The 13,882-nt window shown below is 44.1% G+C and overlaps 1 protein-coding gene across 13 annotated transcripts in view; it reads right to left on the bottom strand.

Moving 5' to 3' along the window:
- Window positions 1-13,882, bottom strand: part of CELF4 (CUGBP Elav-like family member 4) — a 1,497,717-nt gene that overhangs the window by 283,813 nt on the left and 1,200,022 nt on the right. For all 13 annotated transcript variants that reach the window (XR_012234844.1, XM_073589796.1, XM_073589798.1 and 10 more), the window contains one exon: window positions 2,767-2,846. Coding sequence is in view for 12 of the 13 variants with exons in the window: in XM_073589796.1 (XP_073445897.1) it covers window positions 2,767-2,846 (80 nt within the window). In the remaining variant the exon portion in view is untranslated. The remainder of the gene's footprint in view (window positions 1-2,766; window positions 2,847-13,882) is intronic.

The raw sequence follows: 13,882 nt of genomic DNA, 5'->3' as shown, positions 1-13,882 counted from the left end.
GGTACAGTTCTGGTACCCGAACTGAACTTTGGAATAAAGTTTGAGTCGGGTGCCAGAATTCGAACTTCCACAGGTCTGCTCATCCCTATCCAGGACTTCTTGCTGTTTTTTTCTCTGAAGATAGTTCTTAATGACTTTGGCTGTATGTTTGGGGTCATTGTCCTACTGCAAAATAAAATTTGGAGCCAATCATAACACCTCCCTGATGGTATTACATGATGGATAAATATTTTCCTCTTTTTTCTCAGCATTGACATATCATTAATCCTGACCAAATCTCCAACTGCATTTGCTTAAATGCAGCCACAAACTTGCAGGAGCCTCCACCATGCTTCACCGTTACTGCAGACACTCATTATTATATCTATTACCAGACCCAGACCTTCATTAAACAAACTGCCTTCTGTCACAGCCAAATATTTCACATTTTGACTCATTAGTCCATAGCACCTGCTGACATTTTTCTGCATCTCAGTCCCTATGTCTTTCTGCATAGTTGAGTTGCTTGGTCTTATTTCCATGTCAAAGGTCTGATTTTTAGCCATGATTTGTCTGTAAAGACCACTTCTGGACAGTCTTCTCTGAACAGTAGGTTTGTGTAGCTGGGGCCCACTGGTTGTTGTTAGTTCTGAGCTGATGGCACTGCTAGACCTCTTCCAGTTTTGAAGGTAAGTAGCAGTCTTTCATCTGCTGTTCTAAGTTTCCTTGGCCAACCATTGCATCTACTTTTCTCCTTGTTGCCCATTTTTTTGGTGTTCCTTTATAAGAGCTTGAAAAGGAAATCTTGAAACCCCAACTTTGAAATCTTTCCCTTGGTGATACCTTGTTGATGCAGTATAACTACCTTGTGTCTTGTTGCTATGCTTAATCTTGCCATGGTGTATGACATGTGACATGAAACTGTCTTCATCATCCCCATCTTGGCAGAAGTGTTTTAGCTGATCCTCACCCAGTGTTAAGCCTCCAATACAGCCGTTTCTGTTTCAGTTAATGTGTGTTTCAACCTTCATATGAAAATGATGAACATTATCACATTGGTATAATTTGTTACTTGACTATACCTCAACAAAATCCTGGACTGCTACTGATTTTACAGAGGTCGTCATGACCGGGGACGACCATGTTTTAGGAGGGAAGGGAGTAAGGAGGTGGCGGAGAACCTCATTGTTTCCCCTCTCTCCTAGATGCTGATCCTGTGCACTTTATGCGGTACCCGAATGGTGTACCTGTGTCTTAATATTTTAATGTGATGTGCTATGTTTGTAATGTATTCTTGTGTGAGGTTCCCATTAAATTGTTTATATGTATTGCAGTAGCGAACAGCAAAGAGTGAGGCTATGTGCACACGATGCAGATTTCCAGCGGATCCGCAGCGGATTTTACCGCGCAGAAACGCTGCATATCCGCATTGTGATGTACAGTAGCATGAAAATCAATTAAAAAAAAAAACTGCTGTGCAGACGCTGCAGATTTTTCCGCGCGGTTTTCTTGCGGTACAAAATATGCAGCATGTCACTTCTTTTGTTTTCCACCTGCTCCTTTCTCCAAATCCGCAGGGGAAACCGCAAGAAAACCGCAATAAAAAAGGAAGAAATCCGCAGGAAAAATGCAGGTCATTTGACCTGCGGATTTCGTCAATTCTGCGCGGAAAAATCCGCAGGGCAAAAAAGTACATGTGTACTCAGCCTTAAGGTGTGGGCTGGACTAGCAGCCAGAAAAGGCAGCAGTCAGTGCCCGGGCATGGTTACTCAGGGCAAGGCGTTCAGCAATGACTCGGAACTAACCGGACCCCTGGAGGGGACAGAGACTGCTGCCCTGGGACTCAAGGGCAGTGAAGTGGGCATAGGACTGCATGGCGCCCCACCGAGGACCATAAGTGCCCAGAAATTGGACTGTGAATTGTCACTGTGGACTGTCACTGTTGCTGTCGCCATTGCTGCCGTTGATATGGTGCTGAAGAATAATAGGCAAAGAGAAGGAAGTATTATCGGATGTACTGCAGCTCCTTTTTCTACCTTTTTCCTACCTTGTTTGTCCCAAAATAAATAGTATGTCCTGTTGGATTATAACTGTGTTCCTGGATCCTGATTGCGTGTGCTGCAGTGTCGATAGAGAAGAGGTAAATTGCCTACTGTTGCATCTGTCCTGTCTGTTTTATGTGCAAGGGGCTGGCCTGCTTATGGGCTGTTGCTTTAAGTGAACTCGGTCAGGACTACCACCCCGTGCCACCTTGTTACAAAACATTAATATGTGTAATGGTGGACCTCAGGAGCTGATCACAGAGCTAACCATCAATTGAATAAAAAATGGCTTACATTTTTTACTTTTGGAAAAAAAAAATAACAAAAATACGTATATGTATAAAATTTTTGTTCTGTGCGTTGATCCAGTCAACTGACAATTGGGATAAGGAGGGAAAAATGTGCTCTTTTAGGACAGTCTAGATTATGAATTATGGATTTACCTATACCCCTTCTCTGTATCATCTCCCTTGGGTGAATTTGATGGACATGTGTCTTTTTTCAACTATGCATATTAGAAAGAAGATGCAGCGCCAAGGAGAGAGCACAATACAAAGGAGATCCAGCACCATGGATAGAGCATAATACACAGAAGATACTGTACAATGGAGAGTATTTAATACAAAGGAATAATTACAATGTCGTGGAGAGAACAGGATACAAAGAGAACATTACATAATAGATAGATATTACATCACCACGAATAGCAGATAATACATAAAGGCTGCAAGAACTGGCTACTCACCGGCATTGTCTGGCTCCCATGAAGGGCATTAATGGCTGCCTGTGCTTCTGCATGCGATGAATATTTCACAAATGCACATCCTGAAAATGAAATGGAAAAGTGTGAATTTGTATGGTACCACATTACTGTATATTCCAAATTCTTAATAATAAGCAATGGTGTATTCCGACTACAGACAAAAAGAGTTGAAGGGTTCTCATGTTCTTCGCAGTCCTAGCACTAGTAGGCTATGTTCACACGTTGCATTTTTGCTGCTTTTTTCTGCAGGCAAAACATGCTGTCTTGGCAGTAAAGAAGCGACTTACAAAAAGCAGATTTTGCAGCATTTTTGCTGCCTTTTTAGCGTGTTATTTTTAAGCGTTTTTTGTTCACATTATATATGTCATTTTTCTACACCATGCAGCCCATTTTTCTTCAAGTGCTTCCTTATTGTGCATCTTGAAACAGTCACACCGCTAGTTTTCAGAGAGTCCAGTATTCCAGCTGATGTTATTTGTAGGTTTTTCTTTGCATCCCGAACAATTTTCCTGGCATTTGTCACAGGCCACAGGTGAGGATGTTACCTTTAGGGTATGTCTCTACTGGGTGTTATACTTCAGTAATTGCTTCGGATAGGACGCTGCGTACTGCCACAGCATCCGATCCGCAGTGTCCAGATGTTACAGCATAGTGGAGGGGATTTTATGAAATCCCGTCTCCACTATGCGTGCAGGGATGCCTCCGGCTTCCCTGCATAACCGGGCATGCGATGTGTCTTTCAAGACAGCAGCAAGTCTATTTATCTTGCGGAGACACTCCGTCTCCGCAAGATAAATAACCTATTCTATGGATACGATGTGGTTCAATGAACACATCCGGAATCATCGTGCTTACAACAGGGGGTGGCGCTTTTGGCGGAGCGGGATATCCGCTGCATCCAAAGCGCAGGGATTACGTCCCGTGGAGACATACCCTTAGTAGCCAGTCAAACCCATTTGTGTCAACTTCTGTGCATGTTATCAGGCCAAAATCACCAGGGTATGTGAACTTTTGATCAGGGTCAGTTTGACAATAAATGGCTTCACCCAACCACTAACCAGGAGTGGAAAAAAAGTTTTGGTGTTATCATTCATATTCTCTGAAAAAAGGCCAAGAAAGCAAAAATTCTGCCAGGGTATGTAAACTTTTGAGCACAACTGTATCTATAGTTTTCTATTGGACAACTAACACCTGAGATATCAGTGATAACACGATATCTACGGTTTTCCATTGGACAGCTAACACCTACTCTGGAGATTTCTGTTCTCTCTCAGGCTAGGTTCAGATTTGCGTATGGAGGAGCTGCGGCTATCTGCAGACTTCCTCCGTGAAAGTCCGCCCACGGCCGCACCTCCTCTGGTCAGCTCCGCCTACGTCCGCATACTTCGGCATGCGGCCTGCGTACCCTATCTTTAACATTGGGTACGCAGGTCGTGCAGATGTATGCGGATGCCTCCGCATGCGTCATTTTGACGATGCGGCGCCCGCATAAAATTCCAACATGATGCGTTTGACGCTGGTCGACGCATCGTCAAAACGACACATGCGAAGGCATCCGCATACATCTGCTTTTTCATGTAAGGTTACTGAATGCTCACATCAAGTTTAATGATGTCCATTACCTTGTATACTGGGAACGACCTCAGCAGACCCCACAAGTGTCTATGAAGCCCAATAGAGGTCAAAATGGCCCATAAAAGAAAGAGAATGGAATAGCATTAGACTACGATTTTCCATCCAATGGTTTCTGAGGGGTATTGTCATGATCCAGGTTGGATATGACAGGTTTTGAATAAGTAACCTTTTTTTTCCTTTCAACTGGTTGCTTAGAGTTGGTTTTGCCCCCAGTGGCCATTAGGGTTATTACACAGTGGTGTCTTTTGTTCTAGTTTGCCCCCGGTGGTGGTGAGCGTTATTGCATGGGAATCTCTAACAGGTGTGAGACTCTGGCTCCTAACTATACAGGTCTGCCAGGTGTTCTCACAAACTGTTGGTGATATTGGTCTTTTCCAACCATCCTTGGTGAAGGAAGGAGCTAGAGAGAGTTCCTGGCAGCTCAGTCAGAATCCTGGAGTGGCAGCTATGGTGTCAGCGAGGAGTTCTGGCAAAGCTGGAGGAGTGGCAGCTATGGTGTCAGCGAGGAGTTCTGGCAAAGCTTGGAGGAGTGGCAGCTATGGTGTAAGTGAGGAGTTTTTGCAAAGCTTGGTGGAGTGGCAGCTATGGTGAAAGCTGCACTCAGATGCTGGACTCTGTTGCTGGAAAGCTGCACTCAGATGCTGGACTCTGTTGCTGGAAAGCTGCACTCGGATGCTGGACTGTTATGAATGAGTCACCGGAGGAGGAAAAAACAAAAATGCAAGCTAAGTCCAGAAAACCGGAGAGGTTGGTAGCTAGCGGATTGCAGACCCCTGAACCTATTCACAACAACTAACAGTAGCCGTGGAGCGTTCCTACGGTGGTCCTAGATGCCTCTTCACAGCCGGAGAACTAAATAAGCCTAAAGAAAGAAAGGGGAAATCTAAACTGCCCCAGAGCAGACCCCAAAGCAATAGACAGCCCCCAACATGTATTGTCGGTGAAAACAGATGAAAACACAAACACAGAAAGACAGGCAGAGCAAATGATGGGGCCCAACTAACTAGATAGGAAAGGACAGAAAAGATGCTGGCTGCAATCTGCAAAAACCCTACCAAAAATGTCCCAACACGTCTGATAGGAAAAACGGCCCTGAAGTCACTAGACTTCAAAATCCCTATATCAGCACTCCGATATATTCTGAAGACAGAGCAAAAGAGATTTAACTGATCAGGGACAAAAATAGAAATTTAGCAGAGCCCCAGCCGGGGCTGGCAGAACACAAAACTGTTGTGAGCTCATTTTCTCGTTCGCCTTTGATGTCCAATGAACTCACTCTGCTGGTGAAAGGAGGTGGTGAAACTGATTTGGATGGGAGAAACCTGTCATCTGAACAGGTGGATTGCGATTGGACATCCGGAATCTCTGAGTGGATATAAGGCTGCCGACGCCCTGTAAGGTTGCTGGTGATTTCTCTGCTCTGAGCTCTGGCCTCCAGTTCAGTTCCTGTCTTCTGAAAGCTAAGTTTCGCTCTGTTATTGTTCCATGAGATTTTGTCTGATTTGCTTAGTTTTGTGTTCAGCCAGCCCCGGCTGAGCTTTGCTGAATTTCCATTTTGTCCCTGATCGGTTAAATCTCTTTTGCTCTGTCTTCAGAATATATCAGAGTGCTGATATAGGGATTTTGAAGTCTAGTGACTTCAGGCCCGTTTTTCTTATCAGACGTGTTGGGACATTTTTGGTAGGGTTTTTGGGGATTGCAGCCAGCATCTTTTCTGTCCTTTCCTATCTAGTTAGTTGGGCCCCATCGTTTGCTCTGCCTGTCTTTCTGTCTGTGTTTGTGTTTTCATCTGTTTTCACCGACAATACATGTTGGGGGCTGTCTATTGCTTTGGGGTCTGCTCTGGGGCAGTTTAGATTTCCCCTTTCTTTCTTTAGGCTTATTTAGCTCTCCGGCTGTGACGAGGTGTCTAGGATCACCGTAGGAACACTCCACAGCTACTGTTAGTTGTGTGAATAGGATCAGGGGTCTGCAATCCGTTAGCTACCAACCTCTCCGGTTTTCTGGACTTAGCTTGCATTTTGTTTTTTCCTCCTCTGGTGACTCATTCATAACACAAAACTAAGCAAATCAGACAAAATCTCATGGAGCAATAACAGAGCAAAACTTAGCTTTAGAAGACAGGAACTGAACTGGAGGCCAGAGCTCAGAGCAGAGAAATCACCAGCAACCCTACAGGGCATCGGCTGCCTTATATCCACTCAGAGATTTCGGATGTCCAATTGCAATCCACCTGTTCAGGTGACAGGTTTCTCCCATCCAAATCAGTTTCACCACCTCCTTTCACCAGCAGAGGGAGTTCATCGGATATCAAAGGTGAACGAGAAAATGAGCTCACAACACTGGACTCTGTTGCTGGAAAGCTGCACTTGGATCCGGTTGGAGGAAAAGATGCACTCAGATGTCGGACTCTGTTGCTTGGAGCATTAGCTCCTGTTTGTCACTTTCCTCAATGTGTGTTTTAGTGCAGTGGTGGGATTAGTTTCTGCACTGTCCACTTCACTAGTAAGGGATTGGTTCAGGGCGAGCTAGGGATTTCAGGTATCCTGATCGGCGCCCGGTGCGGAACCGGCCTAGGGATCGTTAGGAGTGTAGAGACACTGACTCATGGGAGTGCAGGAGGTCTCCTCGTCCCCCGTTCCCTATCGCAGGGCCACCATTGTAATTGTTTTCCTGGTATTCCCCTTTATTCTGAAATTCGCCCTGCTGGAGGCGGTGTATCCAGACATACGTGCACTACTGAAATTCGCCTGCTGGAGGCGGTGTATCCGGCTGCACGTTCTATTATTTAAATTCACCCTGCTGGAGACGGTGTATCCAGGGTCACGCGTGTCATATAAATTTGCCCTGCTGGAGGCGGTGTGTCCAGTCACACGTGACCATGACAGGTATAGACTTTTTAACATGGACATGTACGAGTGTTGGATGCTACTGAATGGCATTTGCTATAGCCTCCATTAAATATGTAAATCCGAAGACGTAGCCAAGACCTCAAAATGGCCTGGTACTTATTCAAAAGATGATTGACAGCTGTGAAAAAGAAGCTCATATGGACCTAAAGGGTTTCTCTGGACCATCAGTGAATGATCAATAGTAGTTCAACCTTTGGGCGCTCTACTGATCAATGTAATGTGGGGTCGCCCCCCCCACCCAAATAAATGAAGGCAAACTGAAAGTATCAGGCACGGCCACCAGTATGGCAATGCTTGTGTAACACTGATGGTGACGTGTTTCTCCAGCGCCTTCATTGTGATATTTGATGGGAGTTTATTAGGGTCGACCCCATTAATTAATTCTTGATGGTCGATCCTTATAGAGTAACCGTTGTTTTAGTTTTTCCTTTTTTTTTTATAAACAAATAGTTCAGAAGAAAATAAGAAACTTTGTAGATCTTATAAAAAATGGCTTCTTTTTGATTTTTGGCCCCTTAAATGATAGACAAATACGGCGCCCCCGCTCCCCGCCGTCTCACCAAGACTTTCCTATGAGTCCCTGTCATATAGTGACAAAAGGGAATCAATATCCGCATTTAACCTATTATGTCAGCATAACGGTGCAGGAATAAAAGAGCAGTGAGGGCACTAAAGTCATATCATTAAGAAACAGTTTACCTGGGGTACAGGGTTTAATGCATATCCAATAAATTGTTTTTAAGGGAATCTATATGTAAGGATTATTTTGATGACCGAATTTAATGTTAGACAGATCTTTCTTCTCCAGGACTGACATTTCAATCTCAATTTTTTTCAGTTCATAGGTAAAATCTGTCTGCAGTGAATACAAATTTCACCATTACAGAGATAGGAGATGGCAGTTGGTGCTCATAAAGTTCTTTGGAGAACTGTAAATGTCATGTAAATGTCTCTAGCTTCTCGCTTCCATAGAATCTTATAAGCACCAACTGTCATCTCCTATCTCATGAATGGTGAAATCATTATTCACTAAAGACACATTTTATAGGTTCAACCCTTTGAATTAAGAGTGAATGAACAGTCCAGTTGGAGAAAGAAGCAGTTTTCTCTGATAATATATATTACAAAATTGCTTATTCTTAAGCGTATTATTGATTTATGAAACAGATACTAATTAAATACGTTGTCTGGGACTAAGATACATCGATGATCTATTCTTAGGAGTGGTCATAATGTCAGATCAGGAGGGATTTAGGGAATTGGTACCTTTGTCACTCAGCTGATATCTGGGGCCTTGGCCAAAAGAAGCTCACAGTGTGTGAAGAGCACCGTGTAGTGGCCGTTCCTGGTACTGCAGCTAATTTACCATTGAAGTGAATGTGATCTGAGCTGCAGTACTTGAGAACAGTCACTAGACAGAGCGCAGAGTTGTGCTGGTCCAGCCCCATACATAGTGATCTTCGGCTCGTTACAGCTCCAGGTACCAGCATTTTTAAGGTCATCAATATAATAGTTATAAGAAAAGCCCTTTAAAGGGAAACTGTCAGCAAGCTTTTGCTATGTAATGTGAGCACACTATGAGATAGGAGCTGAGACTCTGATTCCAATAATGTGTCACTTATTAGGCTCTGTGTCGTTGTTTCCATACAATCAATTTTTTACCACCAGGCGACTATCATTGTCCAGACTATATGCTTTATGCCAAGTAGTCCGACCACGTTGTCCCCTCCTCTGATAAGTAGCTCACTGTCAATAGACAATGTATAGAAAGCGGTGGTGTGGGTAGGAGCCACATCTAAAAACTCTGATTGTGTTACAAACCACTGTACTTAGTAAACTAAGTGATACATCGCTGGAATCAGGGTCTCTTTCTCTACAATATACTGCTCTCAGATGAGGTAGCAAAAACCTGCCAACAGATTCCCTTTAAGTCTCGAGGAATCATTTTGAAACAATGAAGACTAGACCCACCCAATACAAATGTATACATTATTGCAGGTAGCCTCCATATATATTGCATTATTGGGATTTTTTTGTTATATTTCATGTGATTCCTAACGAGGCATAACCTCGTTCTCCAGATCACGGTGTCTGAATGTGGCAAGTAAGTGGCGGCTGCTGTAATGATTGTCCTTGGTTCAGCCATCACTCAATGCACGAGCTCCACTTGCAGGAGGCCGTCTTCTTGGTTTTGAGGGCGAAATCTTTATTATTAATATTTATATACCCGTCTTCCATCTCTTTTTATGGCTGCTCATTTGCATGCTGTGATTTAGAGAAGAAGATATGGGTGTAGCAATTAACATGTATCGATCAGCAGACACCGTGACCTTTCCAAGAATCAGTAAATATCTGTCTAGGAAGCCACATTCCCAGTAATTATAATGATTAAAAAGAGCCGATGAAAGGTTTATTTAGAGGAAACTGCAGAAGGATCAATAATGCTGGAAGAGGAAGTGTACCCCGCAAATGGCGGCACGTTATACGATCAGCGCCTCCTTTTATCAGAGCGTTACAGACACTCTTCTCTCAGACTCCTCGAGTGTGTCCTTGTCGTTGGAAGAGGTACTGTACAAATTTCCATTTCCTCTCAACATCTCCGTGGTGTGATGCTATCCTGAGCTTAAAAGTACTCATATACATTTCCCAAAAAATAAGGAACAGTGAAACTTGTACACTATATAGAGTCATTACAGAGTGATCTATTTCACATGTTTATTTCTGTTAATGTTGATGATTATGGCTTACAGCCAATGAAAGCCCAAAAGTCATTATCTCAGTAAATTAGAATACTTTATAACACCAGCTTGAAAATGATTTTAAAATCCGAAATATTGGCCTACTGAAATGTATGTTCAGTAAATGCACTCAATCTGGGCTGCCGTCAGGGTATTACTGCCCTGACTGGCATATGGGGCCCAGTGGACAGAAGGGGCCCGCATCGGGCCCCATCCCATCTGAGACCGGGCCCTAGCGGCAGGCTAAACCAGGCCCTAGCGGCAATTCAATTCTATTGACGTGCGGGCCCGGGCCTGCACGTCAATAGTTAACAGCCGACAGGTAATCCGACTGGCTGGCGGCTGACAGCTGACGTCAGCCGTAGCGCACGTTGCCGGCATCTGACGTCATTGTCATTCGCCGGCGAATACGTGATTGAGCTGCGTGGAGGGAGCTTCGCCGCAGGAGCGCGGTAAGGTAAGGAGAACGTGTTTTTTTTAAGTTATTTTTATTGAAAGCAGCAAGCCGCAGACAGAATTGACATGGGGGCAGAATGTGAGACACGGGGGGCAGATAATGTGAGACACTGGGGCAGAATGTGACAGTGAGACACAGGAGGGGGCAGAATGGACACGGGGCAGAATGTGGGACATGGGGGTAGAATGTGAGACATGGGGCAGAATGTGACAGTGAGACACAGGAGGGGGCGGAATGGACACAGAGCAGAATGTGAGACACGGGGGCAGAATGTGACAGTAAGACACAGGAGGGGGCAAATTGTGAGAGACAGGGGAAGAATGTGACAGTAAGACACAGGAGGGGCAGAATATGACAGTGAGACACAGGAGGGGGCAGAAAGGACACGGGGCAGAATGTGACAGGGAGACACAGGAGGGGGCAGAATGGACACGGGGCAGAATGTGAGACACAGGAGCGGGCAGAATGTGAGACACAGGAGGGGACAGAATGTGACAGTGAGACAAAGGAGGGGGCAGAATGTGAGACACAGGAGGGGGCAGGATGCGATACACATGGTGCAGGATCATGGGGCAGGATGAATACGATGTAGACAGATGGGGCGACAGGATCATGGGACAGATGGGGGCAGGATTGGGAGATCATATTGGGCAGAATGGATACTCATAAGGGCAGGATGAGAGAATATATGGCTGGAGCCAGTAATGAGATACACGGGGGTCAGGATGGGGGATATTATTACCAAAGGGGCTAATTCATACTACAGTGATGTATTTATTTTATTTTTTTGAGTATACTGTTTTAAATGGGGGGGGGGGGGGCGGTCCTGTTACTGTGCTCAGCGACACTATGTCACATTTTTTTCTATATCTGGTGTAGTGTAGAAGTTGGAAAAAATAAGTAATGTGTTCTGCAAGTGGAGCTCTAGGTAACTGTGTTATTTCCTGCAGAGACGAGCCTTGGCTGGAAGACGTGATGGTGGTATGTGCTGGATGAAAGATGAAAAGCAAAGCTGAAGGACTTCACCTAGAGATGTCACTGGTGAGTCAGTGTGTTACTTGTACACTGACACTATACAATATATACAGAGTTCCTGTGTGTAATGTCACCAGTGATCACTGTATTATCTGTACACTGGCACTATATACAGAGATCCTGTGCATAATGTCACCGGTGATCACTGTATTACCTGTACACAGACACTGCATACTAAGTACAGATCTCCTGTGTATAATGGCACTTATGGTGATAGTATTATTTTTTTTATTAATGATCAGTATTGTAGTATTCAGTCACCATGTGGTGGTAATATGTGGTCTGGGCATGGTGTGGTGGTATTTGTCCCTTGTATGTGGTATTATTCTGTCACTGGGGTGGTAATATGTTGTCTGGTTATGGTGCGGCTGTATTTGTTCCTTGTATGTGGTATTATTGGTCACCATGTTGTGGTAATATATTGTCTGGTCATGGTGTGGCTGTATTTGTTCCTTGTATGTGGTATTATAGGTCATTATGTGGTGGTAATATGTGGTCTGGACATGGTGCAATGGTATTTGTCCCTTTGGATTTGATATTATTGGTCATTTTAAAAATTGAAAAATAATTAAAAAATATACCTAAATTGTATTGGATATTTTAACAAATGTTTAATAGGTTAGAGTAGAGTAGGGCCTGACCAAAAGAGTCTACCTTGTCATGGTGGCAGGTTTAAAAAATCATTTGGCCAAAACAAAAGCTGCTGACTATGTGTGTGATCTGGAGATGGGAACTGTTAATGTGTGATTGGTGAGAAGTGGGGTTTTTCCAAGAGAATGGTGGGATTGTGTGTGAACAGTTTGAGGGGTGGAGGGCGGGGCTGGTGTGGAGCCTGGGTGGAGTCTCAAGGGGGCCCCGAAAATTTTGCCAGTATGGGGCCCCGAAATTCCTAGTGGCAGCCCTGCATTCAATACTTGGTCGGGGCTCCTTTTGCACCATTTACTGCATCCATGCGGCGTGGCATGGAGGTGATCAGCCTGTGGCACTGCTGAGGTGTTATGGAAGCCCAGGTTGCTTTGATAGCAGCCTTCAGCTCGTCTACATTGTTGGGTCTGGTGTCTCTCATCTTCCTCTTGACAATACTCCATAGATTCTCTATGGGGTTAAGGTCAGGTGAGTTTGCTGGCCAATCAAGCACAGTGATACTGTTGTGTGTACACCACGTATTGGTACTTTTGGCAGTGTGGACAGGGGCCAAGTCCTGCTGGAGAATGACATTTCCATCTCCAAAAAGCTTGTCAGCAGAGGGAAGCATGAAAAGCTCTAATATTTCCTGGTAGACGGCTGCGCTCAGTTTGGTCTTGATAAAACACAGTGGACCTACACCTGCCGATGACAAGGCTCTCCAAACCATCACTGGACCTCAAGCAGCTTGGATTGTGGCCTCTCCACTCTTCCTCCAGACTCTGGGACCTTGATTTACAAATGAAATGCAAAATTTACTTTCATCTGAAAGCAACACCTTGGACAACTGAACAACAGCCCAGTTCTTTTTCTCCTTGGCCCAGGTAAGACGCTTCTGGTATTGTCTTGTTTCCTTCCACTCAACTTTCCATTAATATGCTTGGATACAGCACTCCGTGAGCAGCCAGCTTCTTTAGCAATGACCTTCTGGTGCTTACCCGCCTTGTGGAGTGTGTCAGTGACTGCCTTCTGGATATCTGTCAAGTCAGCAGTCTTCCCCATGATTGTGGAGCCTACTGAAACAGACTACAGGACCTTTTTAAACAGTTATGAAGCCTCTGCAGATGTTTTTTTTTGCTAATTATTCTAATTTACTGAGATAATGACTTTTGGGTTTTCATTGGCAGTAAGCCATAATCATCAACATTAACAGAAATAAACACATGAAATAGATCACTCTGTGTGTAATGAGTCTATATAATATAGGAGTTTCACTTTTTGTATTGAAGAACTGAAATAAATTAACTTTTTGATGATATTCTAATTTTGTGAGATGCACCCGTAGCTATTATCTATCTATCTATCTATCTATCTATCTATCTATCTATCTATCTATCTATCTCACAGTCGTTATCACCATTTTTCTATGTGTTACCAAACGTGATAATAGCAGGGAGAAGGTAAATGGCTACAGTACAGTAATTCATATCTCCTACACTGTCCCATATGGAAATAGATGGTGCATCCTACATGTGAATGGAGCTGATAGATCTGGAGTAAGATTTGTGATGAGCTGTAAGGAGGCTGATGCCACTTGTCAGGACACTTCTGACTCATTAAAAGACGCTTGCATCAAAATCGTTGCGACAATCGCAGATCTTGAATCAGGGCCTAGGTCTTCACTGGATTTTCAGCCC

This window comes from Dendrobates tinctorius, unplaced genomic scaffold, assembly GCF_039654945.1.
Source record: "Dendrobates tinctorius isolate UK_male_01 unplaced genomic scaffold, ASM3965494v1 ptg000113l, whole genome shotgun sequence".
NCBI lineage: Eukaryota > Metazoa > Chordata > Amphibia > Anura > Dendrobatidae > Dendrobates > Dendrobates tinctorius.
Note: the sequence above shows the minus strand (reverse complement) of the source record. Positions and strands in the feature narration are given on the sequence as shown.